Below are 21,788 nucleotides of genomic sequence, written 5' to 3' on the forward strand. Positions count from 1 at the left end.
TCAGTTAGAAGCAGTCAGAATCCCACAAATCTAAAATAATGGCATCTATCCTTTTACTGAATGCTATATGGGGTTAGCAGGTGAGCTTGCTGTGAGACTTTCACTGCTAGATGATAAGATTTTAGCTGTAGTGCAGCAGCTTTTAATTTAAATAGGACTGGTTATCATTTAAAAATGCCAGTTTTTTTTTTTGTTCAAATCTGTCCCTGGACAACAGTGATGCTGATCTTTGCTCAGTACGTAATTACTTTAAATGTTTCTTGTAAATGCCACATTCTGTCAGAGAAGGGTATAATGAGAGACAATGCAGCCATACGAGAGTTGTAGTCTCTTGCTCTCTTTCTTATACACATGCACATGCTTAATTAGAGACTCGTAACACAGCTGATCAATCTTGCTTCCTTCCACACTAACTGGCCCTGCAGTGCTATCCCAGGCAGCTAGATTGTTCCATAGGCTGAGGTGCTTGTTTCTGTGGGGACAGGCAGGTAGGAGAAAGTAACTACTTGCTGATTCAAACAGGTAGGATTTTCGAGAGTTCCTCAGGAGACAGGGCAGAGGTAGGTTATTTTTTAAATTGATTGACAGGCTTGTCAGAAGAATGATTGGGTGGTAAGGGTGTTTAGACACTATATGATTTTTAATGTAATAAATCACTAAGTGTGATTTATACTATTTTAATTTTATACTATTTTACAAAGATGCATGTAAACATCTTTGTTCCTACATGCAAGCTAACACTGCTGTACACTGAACTGTGGTTGTTCTGTGGTATGGCAGTTGTATGGCCAATTTCATTAGCAGTAGCTGGTGTTATTATATAATCGTGCTGAAGTTTCATAGTAGACTTACTTTCATGTGATGCACAGATATGGTATCTTGTGGTTAGCATGAGCAGAGTAATGTTCAGATTTTGTCCCCTTAACGATCTTGTGATTCAAAGGATCCAGTGACATTCAGGGAAAAATTGTACCTAGGACAAAATGTAATGTGTTTGTATTCCAAGGGGTGATGGTGGCGCTTTTTGAAAATCCCATTCATAGAGAAATCAATTTTAGACATAGAGTTGCTAATATGCAGAATGACACACGACTTCAGAGGTGAAGGTGATTAGTGGGTGATTAAACATGAATGGTTTAAGCGCCGAAGGCTCACCCCTAATGATACCCATGGCTTCTTCTAACCATTCTCTTCTAAAGGAGAAAGCTTCTAAAAGGCAGTTCATGTTTTACCTGACACTGTGACAGACACATTAACGTATATGTACCTTGGATCAGTTGCACTGTGACTCTTTCAGTGTAGAGGCTTTGTATTGAGCTGCCACTACCATTTTCTGTTTATAACAACCCATTGAGTAGGCCGTTTGTATTGTGTGTGATGTATCTAGGAGATCCAGGAATTCAAGCGTGATTCTATTGAATAAAATAACAAAAAATTACAGACATGTATTTGTTAATTCTTAGAAATCATTAGGCTATCTCTGAAGTCCAAGAAGGCCCTCAGGGTTCCCCTCTGGAAATTGAGCCTAAAAGGGCATTCCAGCCAAAAACTGTTGTTGTATATATTGTTTGTCTTGTTATCCTGTTTCCTGTAGCACAACACAGCATTTCCCCATGTAATGTGTTTGAGAGAATTTATGATTTTGCATCATTTTTCATGTTTTTGTCCATCATTGTTCTCTGACTACAATCCCAGCATGTATTTGCACGAAAGTGAAACAATTGGGAATCCAATTGTGATAAAGAATTGCACTGATGTAGAGGCTAATAAATACAGATGTAATTAATGTTTGGGTTGCTACCAGTACCATGAGTTATTTGGTTTTTCTTCTGCATTCACCAGCTAGACGGGTATTATTTTTCAAAGGTTCCTACCACATTCAATATACGTCAACTGAAGGGATTTATCCTAGTCTTTAAATTTCACTCTCGGGACAGTTGTAGCACAACAGTAGGTGGTGAGTAGACGTTTACAACAAACATAGTAGTGGTTATATTTTTAAACCAGGCTGGAGTGCCACTTTAAGAATTACGAGTTAAGATCACTCGATTATTTTGCACTAGCTGCAAAAAGAAGCTTTTAAAAGACTCACAAGAAAGTTGGCCAAAAAGTGATGACAGGCTTACAAGATCATTGTTCATATTTGTTACTGTGCTATCAGAAAGTGAACTCTGACATAAGCAAATGAACCAATTGTGCCCACCACTGACCTCTGGTATGAAGTGATTGAGAAGGATCAACCATATCTCTCTCTCTATATCTTTGTGTCTGTGACTCTTGCTCTCTCTCTCTCCAAGCTAAAATATTAATCTAGCTGCAGGCAATTCTGTCTGATCAGGGGTCTGCCTGAAGCTTTAAGAGCGTGCGTACTGTGGATCTCTGCAGCATGTGGAGTAATGTGTGTGGAGAGTGATGGGCCTCCATGTTGGCTTGCACAAACTCAGCTGTGTTTCTTTCACAGCTTTTGAAGGGTCACTCAGCCAACCAGATGTGAGTTGAAGCTTAGAGGGCTGACAGTCAGTGTTTAGAAATGTTCATTATTGGAATTTGTAAATTATTGAAAGTCCACAGAGCCAGATGTAGGTATGTGAGAAATAAACATTTGATTTACTAAAGTTCTAATTAAACAGGTTCAGTTTTACATTGAGTAGTAAGGGAATTTTGTGGTGAGGAAGCTGCAGCACCCCAGATTTCAGATTGTTTAACTACACCTTAAAAAAGGCAGAAAATGTTGGGAGTGTCTATTCAACATAAATGATGGCGCTAACCTAACTTTGTGTAAATAGACCACAATATAGAAATATGTACACACATGCAGTCGTGACTGATGCATCTTTTTTCTGACTTTATACAAACATTATTTCATCCATCCATCCATCCATTATCTAAGCCGCTTCTCCGTCCGTAAATTTGTTTTTGCTAGTTTATTTTATCAACAGAGACCTACAGATGCAATATAGCAGAAACTCATTTGTGAACCTGTTTAAAACAAGTTTTTATTGAACTTAAACTTGTAACTAAATTGCAAATAAATCTAAAACTGAAACTTTGCTTATTTGCAAAAAGTGATTTCAGAGTCACTCGATTCTACCTAATGGACATTGCTTGCCTTCAGTGCTTTGTGCTTATGATATAATTTTAATAGACAGTGTCAGACTAATTAAAGACACGCTATTAAAAGATTGATTTACCAAGACTGACACTGGAGTATTTTAACCTAAAATGAGTTAATGAAGAGTCTTGTTACAAAAATGGTAAAAGGACAGTAGAGCCATAATTAATCTATTAGTACTTTTACTTTCGATACTTAAGTACATTTGAAGGCAAATACTTTTGTTCTTTTACTCAAGTGGAGGTCTAAAGAGAGGAACTTCTGCTTTCACTGGAGTAATATTTTACCTTGGGTATCTCTACTTTAACTCAAGTACGTGGTTGGTTTGCTTCGTCCACCACTGATTATTCTTTCAGCAGGTTACTGTGACTGCAGTTTGAACATAACACACCTGCTTTTTCTGGTTGAATATGTTGTGGTAGCACCTGAGACCTGGCACAAGAGGATTAGTACATCTTAGTCTTAACACCACACATATACAAACACTGACTTATCCTTGGGATCTCGTGCTCTCCTTTCTGTGTGTGCATACATGTCTCAAGGCACGTCTTCGACCATGAACTGGTCGGCTCCTGAGGTGCTATTGAATTCCACTTCGTTTAGCTGTTGTGTGGCTCTGGATATACAGCCCTAATAAATAAGCATGTGTATTGGATTATTGGATTATTGGATTAGAGGTGCTGAGTAGCCAGTTTGTGCAGTTTAATTTGAAACATTTGTGCAGTTGTTGTGGTGGATTAAGATGATGTTACTTGCTAGTGTCATCACCATGAATGATGATTGACAGTCAACAAAGCTCTGAAATCACTCCACAACTTTTTCATTTATTCATTCTTTTTATAGCAGCAGTTATTTTCCTTTTAGGATAGATATTTAGAGATGTTATTGTTTTACAGGCCTTACTAGAAGAGGCTTGTCCACAGAATCCTTGAGTTGCGTAGTATGAAACAGTCTCAGACTTTGTATTTTGGGATTACAGCTTTAGTAGATAGACTGACTCTGAATAGTAACCTATCATTTGTATCCAGTCATTGAGATGAGTCTCCACAGCTCAGACTGTTCAGCTCTCGCTAACCTATGATGTCATTATGCCCTAAGATTGACATTAGGCACTAACTGTGGTTTGACTGTTGAGGTCACTGCAGTGGCATCAGTGTAAGGTGATTACAGCACTGTGGTCAGAGAAGATAGGCATTAAACACCAATTGCTTCAGTGTACATGGCCTTGTGTGTAGAATAGGGTTGACCGCTATTCATCTTTTTTTAATTAGTGATGTTTTGGAGCTTCTTATCTGTTTTACCCAAAAAAAAAACATAGAAAGACTACTGTAGCCACTGAAAGGCTACCGCGCACTGGACAAGAAGCAGCACATAGGAAAGTACAGCTACGGCATAAACAAAACATGGCAGAACAGCACTGATAAACGTCAACCTCTAGATCATTTTACACTCTATACATGTAGATGAATTTTTTTGCTGCGTATCGTCCATTTGATGCATCTCCCCTGCAGCAGCCTGTACCCTCAAGACTCTCATATGAAACTTTTTAAAATATTGTTTTTAGAACAATGCCTTATAAATTCAAATATTAAATTTGACAAAAAAAAATCCCTTTCCTGATCAGTAGTCTGTGTGCCTAATGTAAGACTATGTACCTAGTATAATTTGGCACATGGTAACATAGAATAAAGTCCAGCATTGACCACTGATGGTTTGACATGTTAAAGGAATAGTTTGGCAAGAATTAAAACTTGTGTGATTTTCCACTTACCCCACATGCAGTTGATAAACAAATGCAGGTTTCGTGTCCAAGTTGTACTTTTTTAGTTTGGAGTCTGGAGCTGCTTGGCTAGTGCTAACAAACATTAGAAGTCAATAGTCACATTGACTTAAGACCTGGAGCAATATTTTGGCACAAACTTGCATTTAGGGTAAGTAGAAAATCATGTAAATTAGATTTTTTTTGCCAACCTATTTTTTTATGCATATATTTGAAAGAGATTTTCTTTACACTGTTAAAACAATCTAAAGCTGTCATAGTTTTTTATTAACACTCATCTAATGAACAGCTATTTCACGTCATTAAACATGTGCAAAGATGCCAGTCACCATTTCAATGCAAGCATAAAGTTAGAGCTGTTCATAATGCAAATAATATCATCACACAAGCTCATATTCTAAAAACTATAGGATGGTGTTGAAATATAGTTCTAGGGGAGCCTATTAATTGTATAGGATCTTTGAGTTTTGAAAAGGTTCTTCACACTCACATCTTTATTTTTAAAAAAAAGGATAAAAAACTGTCACTTGAGTGGAGCCCTCAAGGGTACATTTTCAGCACCTTTATGAAACATAATTGTACTATATTCCATTGGCAATATGTTTACAAACCCAATTCCAAAAAAGTTGGGACAGTAGGAAAGATATAAATAAAAAGAGAGAGCAGTGATTTACAAATTCTTTTTGATTAAATTTGATGCCTGCAACATGTTTCAAAAAGGTTGGTACAGGGGTTTGTTTACCACCGTGTTACATAATCTTTCCTTTTAGCAACATTTAGTAATCATTTGAGAACCAAGGACACCCATTGTTGTAATTGTGAAAGTGAATGTTTTTCTCATTCTTGCTTGATATAGCACTTCAGCTGCTCAACAGCTCCATTGCTGTATATTGCACTTCATAATGCACCACGCATTTTCAATAGGAGTCACTTCTGCATTGCAGGCAGGCCAAACTAGCACTGGCAGTAGATTACAATGCCACACTGTTATGATATGCAGAATGTGGTTTGGATATTGCTGAAACAAGCACGTACATCCCTGAAAAAGGCATAATCTAGATGGCAGCATATGTTGCTTCAAAATGCGTATATACCCCTCCGCATTAATGGTGACTTCACAGATGTGCAAGCTAACTCATTCCCATACCATGACGGACACTGGCTTTTAAACTTTGCATTGGTAACAATGGAGGGAGGTCCTTTTCCTCTTTGGCTCAAATAATACGATGTCCATTATTTCCAAGAACATTTTGAGAGTAATGGACTGTAGATGCTGAAATCCCTAAATTCCTTGCAATTGTGTGTTGAGAAACATTGTTTTTAAATCGTTAGACTACTTACTCAGTTTTTTAAAGGGCAACTGAACCTTTTGTGAATGTTTCTTAACATTAATTAAGTAATACCCAATACTCAACTAATACTGTTACCTATTCACCTGTTTACCTGTGAAAAATTGTAAAACGGATGTATTTTATCATTCAACATCAACTTTCCAGTCTGACATTGTCCCTGTCCCACCTTTTATGAAATGTGTTGCAGGAATCAAATTTGGAATTAATGTATATTGACCAAAAACAATGGAAAAAAATAAATGCGGCCTGTTTTACCAACTGTCCAGTTTTTTGTTTTTTGTTTTTCTTTAAGTTGCATTGATTACGTCCTGTTGCATCCATCCTGTGGACTCTAAGGTTGGAGACGTGCTCTGCGGTGTCTCTTTAAACAACTCTTTTTTTGCACCCTTATTTTGAAGAGTGTAGTGCAGAACACTTCAGATAATTGACTTACAGTAGACCTTTCAGGTCATTTCCTTTATCCCATTCAGAGTTTTTGGTAGTTCTTTTACTTTTTCTCTCCACACTCTTATGCTTTCACATATGGGGCTTTGAGGAATTGAGCTAGGCTGTACTCTCTTGCCTCTTTCATGCCATGACTTTGAGAATCATTCACACATTTCACCCTTCCTTTTCTTCAGCTCCTCCAAATCCTCCTTTTATGCTCCTCCCTCGCTCTCTCTTTTCCCATTTTGTATACACTGGAGTGACCCTACAGTTTAGTCTTTTCTCAACTCAGTGTTAACAAACCCTCCCTTGAGTTTAACTTGGCTATATCGAAGCAGGAAGAACACATATGCAGCACAAGCATATTCCAGGACCAAAACTGGCTAAGACTAGGGCTAGAACTTAAGACTTTTTTATTATCAATTAAATTATTCACCATTAGACAAGTTTTATCTAGACATGCTTTGATTTTAAATGTTATTTCAGTGTGTTTATGTGTGATCCTGGAGGGCTGGTGTTTAGCACAGTTGGGTGGGTTTCCTGCTCAGATACACCTGGTTCAACTCATAAGTTAATTACAAGATTTAGTGTGTGTGCTGGACGCTGGCCCAGGACTTGATCTGTACTGGGCTGTGAAATGCCATCTTCGCATTACACGTGCCATATTGTGTAGTGCTGTTAAAACTGCCACACCTTGGACATTATGGTTCTTGGCTGTATTGGGTCTTTGGTCTTTGCAACCACCAATTAAAGTTATGTCTGTGCAACATGCAGTTCCTTCCTTTAAGGTGCAAAGACATAACATAAACTATATTGCCCCCAATTTCTTCAAAACTGTGAATCATACGAGTGTTACAGGTCTATTGGTTGGCAGACAATATCAACCAATTTTCAAGTCAAGTCAAAGTTTATTTATATATTGCTTTTTACAACAGGTGTTGTCACAAAAAAGTCCTGTAGGTTATTTGATTTTTCACAAGACCATTCCTTTTAATTGGTTCAGTACCTTTGCATTTTGTGAAGGTTCTTTAAAACCTTTAAAAAGTTCTTCACATTCACAGATCTCTTTTTTGGTTCTGTAGAAAACCAAAAGTGGTTCATCACCCAAAGAACCCTTTTGGGCACCTTTCTTTTTAGATTTTTCCCAAGTTTTCTCCCCAGTTTAGTCATATCCAATTCCACCCACTAATTAGAACTCTCCCAAACGCACAACACCAACAATGCTAGGAGGGCGAGGGTAGCACAGCGAGACTTGTGCAGCGAGCCATTGCATCTTTTTGCACTGCCACTTGTGCACTGTCATTGGACAGCCTGGAACACGCTTGGAGGAAAGCGCCGACCGTCAGATGTGTTACGTCAGCTAACAGACAGCTGCACTGTCTAGCATCGCGCTAAGTGATTGGGGGGAAAGCGGGGCCATAGTACCCACCCGGGGAGCGAGGCTATTTGTGCTGTCCTAGATTACCCTGCCACGGATTGCTGTAGCATCACCAGGGATCAAACTTGTGATCGTCTGATGATATGGTCAACGCTTGGATGCATCACTCGGGAGCCCTCCGGTACGGGTATTGTAGTTTGTATAATTTTTGACCATATAAAAGTATATACTTTTTAAAAACACTTTGTGCATTGGTCGCTGCAGATCACTGCATACCGCTTATTAATTATAACTCTGTTTGTTAATACCATCCTCACCAACACACTTGCCATTACTACATAGCCTTGGCCTCACACAGAGTGTGTATGGGTAAGCACTTCTCTTCCCCTGTAAAACTAAACAGTGCTGCACCACAGGGCTGTGTGCTGAGTCCCCTTTTTATACTCCTTCTTCACATACAACTGCTAACCATTCATGCTGCCAACGTCATAACCAAGTTTGTGGATGACACTAACATGATTTCATGTTCCAACAACACCAAGTCAGTTTATGAAGAGCCCTACAGAACCCTGTATGCCTGAATAACCAGTCAGAAAAACAGCACTCACTTCTCCCTGCATAGCGGCACCTCCATTATAACTGTATTGAACCTCAGTTATGCTACTACATTAACATATCTGCCCAAGCTATTCTATATGCAGTTCCCCCACCCCCACACACATACACACATATATACACACACACACACACCTTTGAAATGCAATAATTATTTATTCCAAATCTTTTCAAGTTTAATAATTGCAATATCCTTCCTATATTGTTCCCAGTCATGGACACTGTATTCTTTTATGGTACTAATACATTTAAGGTCATATTATTCCTTCATGGACATTTCATTCCTTTATTCTGTGTATATATTTATGTCATTACATTTCATTCTATATTTTGTACCATATAGTCTGTTTAAGTGTGTTTATACTTTTATAGATTTATTGGTAACACTTTCTATGAATGTCACATTTGTAAGCATCTATAAACACATTCATAACATGTTATAATGCATTCATATGGCATCATAAACATGGCTGTAAATATTTATAAAAATGCTTTACATGTTACAGCCATGCATATTATGCATTTTGAATTGTTAACATACTGCATTATAAATACTGTTCATAACAAATTATAAGAGCTCATAAGTTGTATTTTACTAAGTAAAGTGAAGCGTACTGTGCTAAAGCATCCTCCAGTATTAAGAGTGAGGCTTCAAGTTTAATTATGTCAGAGTTTAAACTAGTGCTGCCATCAGTGTTTTACCCAATGTGGGAAAATAGTGTACATCATCGTTAGCTTGGCACGAACTTAACACTGCTGATAATGCATTATTATATAGATATAAAGTGTAATTAATTTTTACAGCAACAACAGATATATAAAGATATATAATCTTATCTTAGAATGAAACTAAAAACACAAGCAGACACTATTGCAGTTGATGACACTCCGATGAAATCCATATAATTTATGTGAAACTGGTAGGAAGCAAGCAACAGGATTTGCGGAGCAGCATATCACACAGTCTGCTGTGTGTGATCACAGAGATAATCTGCTTTGGGAGGTTGACGCAGTGTGATATGTGTCAGTTGGGTTTAAAAGCACACTGTCACTGCATTTGTGTTTTCAGACATCCACACACACACAGAGAACATGAATAGACAGTTTTGTTCCTTTGTTTCCTTCCCTCTCTTGGTCTGTTTTGATCTTGGCTTCTCTCTTATCCTCAGCATTTGTATTTTCCTCTCCTCTTTGCTGTCTTTTTTCTCTCCTCATCCTTCAGTCTGTCCCCATCAATCTACTCACCTGAAGGCCCTCTCTCTCTCTCTCTCTCTCTCTCTCTCTCTCTCTCTCTCTCTCTCACACACTCTCATTCTCTCGCACCCCCTCTGTGTCTCGGTTTGTTCAGTTTTTTTTAATTATCAAATGATGATGATTAAAAAATTCAACTACTGCTTATAGTCATATCCAAAAAATGTAACACCCCTGTCAAATTTTGGTAATTTTTTAAGTCAAAAGGTTAACACAACTTAATAATTATAGTTTTTATTTATTAGTGCACAATGTTTGTGTTTATGGTGAGTGTAACATATTGGGGAAAAATAAGAAAAAATGTGTTAAAATGTCCACAGGCTACATTTTTTACTTTTCTCTAATAAACTATAAACAAACGCTAATTGTACATTAAAATGTGTGAAGTGTGTTCTGTAGAGAATGTTATTTTCATTTAGAAAGTCAACAAAGCTTGTATGCCCAAAGTCTTCCAAAGTCTTTTTTTTTCTTTCTTTTTTTTAATGCATATGTGTATTTAGCACAGCATCAGGGCCTGTTTCCATTTTTTTGTTGTTGTTTTTATCTGAACAGTCAACCTCATAATTAGAGAACTTCGTAATAGAGAGAGTGTTCATGTTAAATGTAATACTGCCTCTTCTCTCTCGCTATGGTGCACGTACTACGGCACTCTTACCACACTTTACCCTGATTTGTAATTATCTCAAAGTAAGTCTTCTTCTCTCTTTCCTTCTCTTTCAATGTCACTGTCCCTCCATCTCTCTCTGTTATAAATCTCTAAGGTGATAGGGCCAGGTATCGCTGCCCATTGATAAAGCCTAATTTAGCTTCCGCTGATTCTGCACATTCTCCGATGGATCCGAAAGAGAAAGAGGGAATGGGCACTTCTGGAGGAAAGATGAGAATCTTGAAGGAAGAAGCCTTTGAGCAAATGACATTTGTAACCACGTGTGTGTGTGGGAATGTGTTTATATAAAAAAAGCACGATACAGAAAGCTACTACCAAAAATCAGCAATCAAAAAATGCAAAATTGGGTTTACTGGATCTTACATAGATACAATTACTTATAACTAGTTACTCAGTTAAGTTCTTTAATCTGATACTTCTGTACTACTTCTCAAGTCATTTTTTGGGAAGCTACTTTTACTTGTGTCATTATTTTAATTTCAACATTTTTGTTTTTATTTGAGTATTGATTTAGGCTACACTAAATAAAATTAAATGTATGGCTCCCTTATAAACACCGTCAAAGCTGTTCTTTCACTTTTTGCTGCAGAACGCCCAGATAACTAGCATAGCAATCTGCCTCGCTGCCATCTGCTGCTCCCATAGTTGTTCATTCTGCAAAATTTTAGGCTCGGAGGAAGATGAGAGCATAGATTAGGACCACAGTCTGAAAGTGTGTGGCATAAAGTTTTGGGCAGATCTTGTATGGGGGATTTGATGACTGCAAAAAAGGACAGCAAAACTGTAAAATCTGTTATTATATGTGGGTTCTCTCCCATTTTCAGTATTGAAATTTGAGATTGCGGCAGCTGCCTGCTGTTGAAATCAAATGACAGCATGTCTTCTTGATGTTCTATTTTTAGGAAAATGTTTGTTTTTAAATAATTAAAGCTGAATAGAAAAATCTCCACAACTGACAGAAAGACCACTCTGTATCATTTTGCAAGTGACTGATTTAATATTTCACAAAGTAAGAGGTCATTGATATATAAAAGAGCTCTATTCATTTGGCAAACTTTGCAAACCCCATTGTTGGTTCTTAATTTATTTTCTTGCTTTTATCTTTTTTTAGTTCTTTTACTGCATGTGCAAATTCATCTGGATTTTTTTTAAATCCCTCTTCTTTTTTTTTAAAAATCCCTGTTTTTCTTTCCCTACAGAGATTATTTAACTACAGAAAACCAGGCCATGTGCTGTTATATTTAGCAATATTATAGGAAAAACAAACACAAAAATAAATATACACTGTCAGTTAACACATTAACATATAATTCATAAGAAGTTTCCAGACAATGCTTTCCTTCACATTTCCACCCATTTACTGTCCACTGCCTTAGAAAAACTTTATATAGATGCTTTCGATCTCTGTTTATAGTTTAAGGTATGAGAAATTATATGTTGCTATTCCAACTGGCTTAACAGTACAGGAATAATATCAGTCATGCTTCTGAAATTGTATGTCAACTGTGGTCCAATGTTTTATTAATGCTAGCCTCTTGGTAATACCTAAAACACCTCACCCCAACCCACCAGGGACACAAAGTTGGTCACCATGAAAACTTGAGCTAGAACTCCATTTACGACACAATCTATTACAAAAGAACAGTTCCTAACTTCATAGGAAAGCAATATTACAGAAGCATCTTTACTAGACAAAGTGTCCTAAGTCCTGTTCTAACTTCAGGTTATGCCCGAACTTCTGTTGCAAGCAGCATAAGAAATTCACTATAACTAACATATTGACATTACATTATTGACATTTTTTACATAAACAATAACAATTAAATACTAAACAATAATAAACAATTCCAGTTATGCAGATGTTCTCCCTTGTTCTCTCATTTTATTTTGCTATGTTAATGTTCATGAAAACGTCAAGTAAAACAGGATGGACATGGAAACTGAAACTGCACACTGGTGATGCTCTGATCAACAGCATGGGGTGCAGTCACAAAGTTTCCTAGTTTCCTATTGTTTAAGCTTTGAAACCAGTGAACATCAACAAGCAAATTACACCCATTAAATCATCATGGAAAGATCAACTGGAGCCTCAACTTGTAGCAAACAAATTTCATTTAAACGAGTAGAGAAAATGTTTTTGTGAGTTTCAATATGATAGGACAATTTGCTTCATATATATATATATATATATATATATATATATATATATATATATATATATATATATATATATATATATATATACACACACACTCACCGGCCACTTTTTTTAGGTTACATGTGCCACAAAGAATTAAGGCAGTTCTGAAGGAAATGGGGTCCAACCTTTTACTAGCAAGGTGCACCTAATAAAGTGGCTGGTGTATATATGGTTATGGTTAATGTGTCCTTTTATGCCAGCATGTTATAATGAATGAATTACAGCCCATAATTAAAGGGCATGGGACACATTCTCATGCAAATCAACATGGCCTGCTTTTCATAGTTTGATAGGTTTTTTTTTTGTTTGTTTGTTTGTTTGTTTTTTTTTTAGCAGTCAAGGTTATGCCTCTGAGCTTCCTCCAGGTACATCTGTGCATTAGTCTGCCTGTGGAGCCCCCCTCATCACACCACATGTCATTTGAATGGATTGATTTCAATTGACAAATTAAGGACAACACAATAAAACTGAGAATGTTGTCTTTGAATAAGTTTGTTTAATTGCTAGAAACTGTTAATTAGCTAGTCAGCAAAGGCCAACATGACAGCTGTTTGAATGCCTGTTTCTTTTGCTTTGATAACTTGCTGTGTTGTGATCTACATGGCTAGGCTATTAAATTAGGTCTCCTTTGACAAAACTATGGTAGAAAGATACAAGTGTAGACTAAACAACACATCAGAGGTGATTTTACAGAGCCAGAACAAGACAATATGAAAAACAGTAGCGACAAAGCTAACTAAATAGTGGATTCTTTGAATGAGTTGCATGTGACTTTTAATATTTTTGTAGTTGCTTCATGTAATGCAACCGGCAACTAGTGGTGTGCACATTTTACCAACCTTATTGTTTTTCATTCATTTTTTTCTGTGAACAGATTGCTGTGTGGATGGCATGTATGTGTGTGAGGAAGAGAGAGCAGCAGCGAAACTGAAATTGCCAGTAATATATTTCATGTGTGTTAAACAGCTGTGTAATACGGATCTTTATCAGCACACTGAGGAATTAAACTACCATTTAAACTGAAATGCTTCATTTTGTTTCTCAGCATACAATCACACAGCATGATGCTGCTGAACGTCAGGCTGTAAGAACGCTGTCGAGCATTGTGTGCATGTGTCTGGCTGAGGTCTTGTTGGGGTTTCCAGAGCACAGCAAGCTGTCAATAAGGCAACCATCACACACATCAATAATGGTCTCAGCAGTATTCTGGGTTTGATGTCGCTAGATGGGGTGGTACATTACCAAAGATTGACCTTGGGGGGACATTTTGTTGTTTTGTTGTCCTTATGTTGCAGTTTATATATATAAAATAGCCAATCAATTGCAAAACATGTTGAAAAACAATCACTTTGTCATTACCTTTCATTTAACTAAATATCAATTAACCCCTATTGACTATACTAAAATGCAGTATATAAAGTGTAAAATGCCTCCTTTGGAGGAGGACCCACTCTTGAACTGTATATTTCTTTCTTAATGTTAAGGAAAATATTTGTCTAGTTTTCAAAACTGAAAGAGAACCTGATTTTGGTATTTGTAGGGGAGCAAGCAAATTAACATTTCTAAAATTTAGAATAAAAGTTTTATTCTGTTTAAATGCAATTGTTCTATTGTGGCAGAGTTTTTCACTAGTCCCTTTTCACTCCTCATTACTCACTAGCAGCTCAACGTAGTCTTTACGTTTCACACACATGGCGCCAGCAGTGTCCTAGTTCATCTCATAACAATGTGGGTTAAAAATATCTGAATAAATATACAGTCTGTGCAGTGGTCTCCAGAGCCTGCAGAAAGAGGTTGAATTCAACTTGAATTGCCAGTTATTCTCAATCTAATCTTAATCTTACACTAAACATAGTTGTTTAGAATTAACCAGACAGTTACCACAGACAGTAATTTCTCTGCAAAGAACAGACGACCCACTTAATCAAAACTTGAGCTAGCATATGTGCTGTCCATTTCAAGCTATTTTGACTCTTTCATTTTAAAAAAAGCTTTTACTGCATATAGCGCTTTGCTCTGTCCATCAGACTGAAGGTTTTTCTTCAATGAAAGGCTCATTAAATGAAGTTGTATTAAACCTGATGCAGCTGAGAGCTGTGGGAGAACGACATTGCTGCAACGACTGCTCATGACCATAACAAAGCCGACAGAGTCAGATACGTAGGGTTGGAAACAAAAGGCATTATTTATTAACCACATTTTTGTTGGTGATCTAAATTTTCTCCATTTTATTCTTGTTTTTTTCTCTGATCACTGATTTGAGGCACAATCTCTGGCTTCTTGCTGTGATAGATACGATTTGGGCAAGAGATGATTTACAGGGACAAAAAGCATGTGTGAATGCATGTGTGAATGTGTTCCCACAAAGACTGTTTCAAAGAATGCTTAACAAAATGCACATTTCAAATTCTTAGATTTTCTCTAAAGCCATGCTTGACAATTTCCAGCTATGTAAATCTCCAGGGAGATAAAAAGATACAAAAGGGTCCAGTTTAATTGGTTATATAGTTCCAAGGTCTTGGAGCTTAAAAAGAAAATGAATATGTCCTTATCCTCACCTACCTCTCAGACCGATGAATGAATTGACTTGAGATTTTGATGAGAATGTCAGAAAAGGGAATTGTGAAGGTGGTAAGTAGGTCACCAAAATGTCTTTATAAGCACAAGTGAAGAAATGTCTCAACCTTCAAAGTTCACTGTATTTTAATGACCCCATTCGCCATTCATTTAAAATGTGATTTCTCATTAGACCCTATAACTATTTTATCCAGCATAATGCTAGATAGATAATTAAGAGCAGATACAACTTTCAATTAAACGTCAATTGTATTTTCGTCATTTTCTTGCTCAGTATTAAGTTCAACTCAGAACTCTGAGTGAGTAGTGTTAAAATGCAATGTATCAGATCTTCAATGCTTTTTCAATAGTACAATATGGTGTACAATTCGGTACACTAACTTTCGGTACACAACTTTTACACATGCTGATTTGATTTTAGTTTGACTTGTTTGTGCTTATAGGCCTATAGATCTGTCTGGTTGTGCCTATAGTTCAGAAGTCTTTGTGGTTACTTTTTGTTTCATTTTGTTTTTTCATAATAAGCAGCCCAACTTGTCAGAAAGTGGTGGGTCTAATGTAGGCCCAGCATAATGGGGTCATATAATGGGGTAGTGCCCACCATCCATTCACCATTCATAACCTACTAAATCCCCTACTGAATTCATTCAGTTATATACAATCTTCTGTATGAGCAAACAATAAAGGCAAAGTGAAATAAACCTTTGTCCACTCTGCTATTGCTTGCAAATTACCTAAATGGATAGAGTTTCAGTGATTAGCTGCAAATGTGGCTCTTCTGTTTCTGTTCTATGTGGTTCTAGAGCTACCGTACATTTATCGGCCTGCATTTTCTTTAGCTTTTTATGGCCATTTAGTTTTTTTGATGCCCCACTCGTGAGTTTGTCTTGCCGCCAAGCCTGATTAAATGCCTGCAAACCCCTTTTATTCCAGTGGGTATGATCATGACATGAGGACCCTGTAAAGTAGTTTCTTCTTTAGGATGTGTGAGTGTGTATGTTTGTGTGTGTTTGAAATCAGGAGCTTTTCTCTTGCATTTCTTTTTGTCATTGTCCATTTGGCTTTCACAGGAGGTCATAATTGACCTCTCATCTGTGTTACTGTGTGTGTATGTGTGCATACTCTGCAGCTGCACTCTGGGCTGTGCTCAACAGATGGCTCGGCTAATTGATCTGTCATAATGACAGCTTATGGGCCGATTCAACAGGCGTGATGATAACATAGTTTACGCACATGTGCGTATTCCTTTGTTCCTACAGCTTTTCCCAAACACCATTTCAAATCATCACCATGTGTGAACAAAATCGCCAGTGTGGAATTTCTCCATCTGTCTGAACATTAGTGATACCACTGGCTTTGCCTTTCAGTCCGGTACCAAGGCCAGTATCCCAATACCAAAACCGATACTGATGCTGTTCATACTGAGGTCTTTTTTGCTTGTAAAAATGGGGAGTGATTTCTTCAGTGAGATCTAATTAACGTAGACATCAATAAAACATTTGGTAGTGTTTGCATTTGTTTTAATTAAACTGTCAAATATGGCTTATTTATGTATGTGCCTATTCATTGACCTATTACTGTACAGTTGTGCTGCTCAAGAACAAACAGCTCTTAGACTACATGCCTGAATAATGACAGTTTGCTTCCTTTACTCCTAGTGTCAGCTAGTCATTTTTCACTGTTTTCATTGTCAAATGCACATATAATTTCATAAAAAAATCTAATTATATATTAATTAGCTTAATATATTGAATTATTACAGAAAATCTTATTATTAATGTTTCCAATTTCAGCTTATTGGCATTGTGAAAGTAAAATATTTAAAACAAAAAAGCACTTTATAGTGTCCTAATCTATTGCTGTAGCTACAAGTTATTATGTTGGCCCCACCTTAACTCACTAGCCACAACATGTTAACATGCTAAGATGCTAGCCATGATGTAACAATACATTACAGTTTCATACCATATAATGCATTGAATTGTTTCTTACACTCATCCAGTTAGCCAAGAAGCATCTTATTTCAAAGTCTAGGTTGGGGTCAGCAACTCAAATGTTAAGAGCCATTTTGTCCTTTCAGGAAAAATCAAACCACCTTGGGAGCCACAATATTTCATGTCTATTTTACCATCTTAGCTTGAAATATGTCTCATCTGTTCTGATGCCTTAGTATACTACAGTAGAGTATAGAGTTAGTATATTTATCAAATATAATATAAATGAAAATGTAGACTTACTTTGCTCTGCCTTAAGATGTAGCTCTGCTATAGCCACTTTTCTCGCATCTCTGGCAGGAATATGGAATAGACTGTCTTTCAACATAAAAGGTTGAGGTCAGCTTCACATTTTCCAGTTTCTTGTTCAAATTGTCCTAATTAGAATGAGAAGCTGGCAAATGAGAAGCTGAATTTAGCTTTATGACATTTTAGTGTTTGAAAGTTTCTCATTGCAGATTAAATGTATTAGAAAACCAGTGCTTAGAAATGCAGTCGTCTCCCAATTGTCCATGTTCATCTGAAATCTTTGCCTTTTCTTTAGCTTCTTGCTAGGCAAGATGTTATCTGTGTTGCTATATGACCAGCAATCTGTGCTTCAAGCTTCAGGGTTAATGAGTAGAAATACAGCATTTAAGATCATTTATTGTTAAAAACGATCAGCGATCAAGTTTTATTTTACTGAAAAGGAGGATTATTATTATTTTGTATTTTTTTACCCAGAAATCTAATTCTGCAATGGAGCTGCAACAGGGCACTGTTGGTGTTTCTTGGCTACTCTGCAGTTGCAGTCATTTGAGTCTTATGCAAAATGTTTTTTAAGTCCTAAGTGAACACAAGTTTATTTGCCAAATTTAACATATTGTAAAAGGGTAAAACATCAAATGTGGCATGAATCTCATTTAATATTTGTGTTTAATTGATAGTTTAGTTTAACAAATAAATAGAAATTAAAATTGAAAAAAAGGCCATATTTATTTTCACTTAGAAAATGAATAAAATATAATCTGGCCAAACTTTTGCGTCATTCTCAGCTCCTCATACTCCTTTTGGTTTGTTATGTGAAAGAAAGTATTGAGAGCAATATCAGAACATTAGGGATGGGTCATACTGAAAAAAGAAAGGATGGCACATTCGTGTAAATCACTGAGATTTTAATATGTGATAAAACTCATATTTAGAAACAATTGAAGACTGGTCTACATCACATCCATCCCAGTGGTGTTTTTCTTTCTTCCTTTTTTCTTTTTTTTTTTCTTTCTTCCTTCCAACCTGCCTCTGATTCACTCACTCCATCATCCATTCAGCCATAATTATACCAATGCTTGACTCTATAGCTTGGAGTGTATAGTCATTGTGGTGTAAGAGTCATAGGCTGAAATATCTCTCTCTCTCTCGCTCTCTCTCTCTCTCTGTCTGATGACGTCCATGCCACGCCTCATTTGCAGATAATGACAGTTATTGTTACACAGCTGTGGCTTGCAAAGGCTTTGCATATTAGCACACTTATCCCTCTCTCTGCCTTTCTCTTTCATCTCTTTCTCTTTGCCCTCCCTCTCTCTCCTTCCTGTGCAGTTGAGGCGAAGGTTTAGCATTATGAGTTTGGAATGTGTGTGTGTTTGTCTTCTTCCCTCTGAGTGTTTGGTGTTGAGTGTACAGTGCCGTGTTTGGACATATCTGTCGGGTATAAATGTTCTTCTCTGTAGCCAACAGAGGCTTAAATGTGTGATTAAAGAGCTAAATAAAAGCCATTACTGATTTATTTCTCCTGAGGCTGCACATCTCTCCTCATATTCCTCTCTCTGTTGCATGATATTTCTCTGATCCTGTACATATATATACATATGTGTGTGTGTGTGTGTGTGTATGTATATGTGTGTATATAGGACCTTTCTACTAATTATAGATTTCAGGTGTTTCAGCAACCTCCATAGGCAGACACTGTCAGTGGCAGTCAAATTAGGCCCAAAACTACTGAAATGAAATGCTCCACGCAAGGACGCAAACGCAGACGTTTCAAGCTACGCAGACGGTGGTTCACGCGTAGTCACGTTCAAAAATGTGTCATGACGCATTTCATAACGTGCCGCAAGCGCAAGCTGCATTCTGAGCGTCACAGCTACAAGCAGTATTGTACCCCTAGCGTACTTCTCAACTGCCTTAGCAGATGACCACTTAAGTCTCATGCAAAAATGGCATAAAAATATAAAAATAACTGTTGCATTTCCAATCCAAGAGAAGAGTAAAACAGCTCACTTTCATCTACTGTCCACGTTAAGCTGTTGAGGCTGCTGGAATAACAGTAGATCCCTCTCTGATCTGTACTTTATCGCCCCCTTCAGTACTCAGTGTTTTAACCTCCACAGCAACATAAGAACGCGCGGTGAGTTTGTACAGAAGGACAAGCGTTCGCAATGCGTTCATATTTGCCTTTGCATCCTTGCATTGAGTATGTTTTTGGCTTCAGTCTGTTAATTATCTGCCCCAGCTAACTGTAAATAAATTATTGTAAAATGGAAGCAACTAGGATCAACAACAACTCATCCACAGAATGCTAAACCATGCTAACTGACAGGCCTAGGCCAGCATGTACATGTGCGTAGCATGTCCTCTGGTGCATCACAGCATGTAGCATGTCCTCTGGTGCATCACAGACTGCCTCTGGAACCAACATCAACGCAAGAACTGTGCAAGTGGAGCTCCATGAAATGAGTTTCCATGGCTTTGCAAATGCACACATGCCTAAGATCACTCTGCACAATGCCAAGACTCAGCTGGCATGGTGTAAAGCCACAAGATTGCAGAGCTGTTTGTCTTTGGTATTTGTGTGTATCTTCAAAACAATTAGCTATAAATTCAGGATTTCTGGTAGTTGTAATGACAACCGAAAACAACAACAAAAAAATAAATAAACAGCACAGCTCACCACCTCGCTGAACAGTTAAACAACAAGATGCAACTGGGATCAATCGCAGATCCTCTGATGAACGTTACTCACATAAGATATGAGTTTTACTGACACTGTACAACGCAATGCCACCTACTCAAACAACACAAAATTCGTTGTAAGGAAAAGATTTTACCCAAAAAAAACACATTTTTATTTTGCTAGCAGATAAAATGGTCAATTGTAGACATAACGATGTCTGGTTTCTAGTGCTATAATGGTGAACAATTTAGACTCTAGAAAGGTGCACTTCACACCAAACGAATTATTTTGTTTACATCTAAACCATTGAATGATTTAACTAATTTTAATAATCAGTGGAGTTCCCCTTTAAGTCATTTTAGAAAGTGGAAAGTTCTGTTTGAGCCTGTTTTAACTACGTAAAATATCCATTCTTGTTATCCCAATGTTAGCTTGAGTTTCCAGAGTATAGCAGCAGGTTATGATTAAACATATAGAGTATTGTTACTGTTAGAATTAACAGTACTTTTTCTGTTTTTCGCTCTCTCTTTCTGTATCTCTCTCTTTTTTCATTCTCAGAGCAGTAGAGAATGAGCTGGAAGTGGTGTGGGAGGCAGCTGCTAGAGAGAATCAGCACCTGCAGAGCATGGTGATGGGGGTCAGCAGGGCAGACGGATCTTTGAGTCCAGTCACTGTACCTGCTGTTCTAGGATGCTCAGGCCTCTCCCAGGCTTGGACACTGCGTCCGCTGGACAGTCTGGACCAATCTGAAAGGCCGTCCAGCACAGTGCCTCCTCCCTTTACCTCCAGGCACAACGGCCTCCCCCCTTCTGTCCAGCACAGCCCAGGGTATAAGTCTGACAACCCCTCATCTGATGAGAGCCAAAAGAATGGACTGGACTTCTACTCCTGATGTGGTACACTAGTGAGAGTGCTTTAGTCAGCAGCAGTGTTTTAAATAGGCAGAAAGTAAACTCTGTACAAGGCCAAAGACATAGCAGATATGAAGATACTGTCTTTTATGGTAGCCATGATGGATTCTGTTTCATCCTCCATATTCTTTATCTCTGTATTTTGCTCCCTGAGGCCATAGTGAGCTCTCCAAGTCTGCTTTAAAGAAATGGCTCTAATACATTCACAGTAACATAAAATACATTTTGTTTGACGTTTTTCATACCCATTACATTCATATCCATGTTTGCTTGGCAGTTATTTAATATTTCAAACACAAGATAAAAGCCTTGCATGTGATATTATTTCAAATTGAAACAAACTAGGGCTTAATTGATATGAACATACATGAAGTGTAATGTATATCAATACTGATGGTAAGGAGCTTAAAATGAAATAAAAAGGTACAACTATATGTATAGTTACACATACATAGGTACTGCATAACACATGCACAACTAATAACGAATAACCTATTTATGAAGCATAATTTAAGTATTTATGACCAGCCCATGTTAATAACCACGATGACCCAAGATGTTCTATTAAATATATGCCATTTAAACTAAAGAGGTAG

General features: G+C 37.3%; 1 protein-coding gene across 4 annotated transcripts in view; it reads left to right on the forward strand.

The window, feature by feature from the left end:
* The window catches only part of cep89 (centrosomal protein 89), a 187,553-nt gene extending 166,142 nt beyond the window's left edge, over window positions 1-21,411 (forward strand). For 3 of the 4 annotated variants that reach the window (XM_017706197.1, XM_037534255.1, XM_017706196.2), the window contains one exon: window positions 20,840-21,411. In XM_017706197.1, coding sequence (XP_017561686.1) covers window positions 20,840-21,173 — 334 coding nt within the window. In that variant the 3' untranslated portion in view covers window positions 21,174-21,411. The remainder of the gene's footprint in view (window positions 1-20,839) is intronic. The other variant, XM_017706198.2, reaches the window with a different exon arrangement.
* Window positions 21,412-21,788: the final 377 nt, after the last annotated feature.

Source organism: Pygocentrus nattereri, chromosome 25 (genome assembly GCF_015220715.1).
Source record: "Pygocentrus nattereri isolate fPygNat1 chromosome 25, fPygNat1.pri, whole genome shotgun sequence".
NCBI lineage: Eukaryota > Metazoa > Chordata > Actinopteri > Characiformes > Serrasalmidae > Pygocentrus > Pygocentrus nattereri.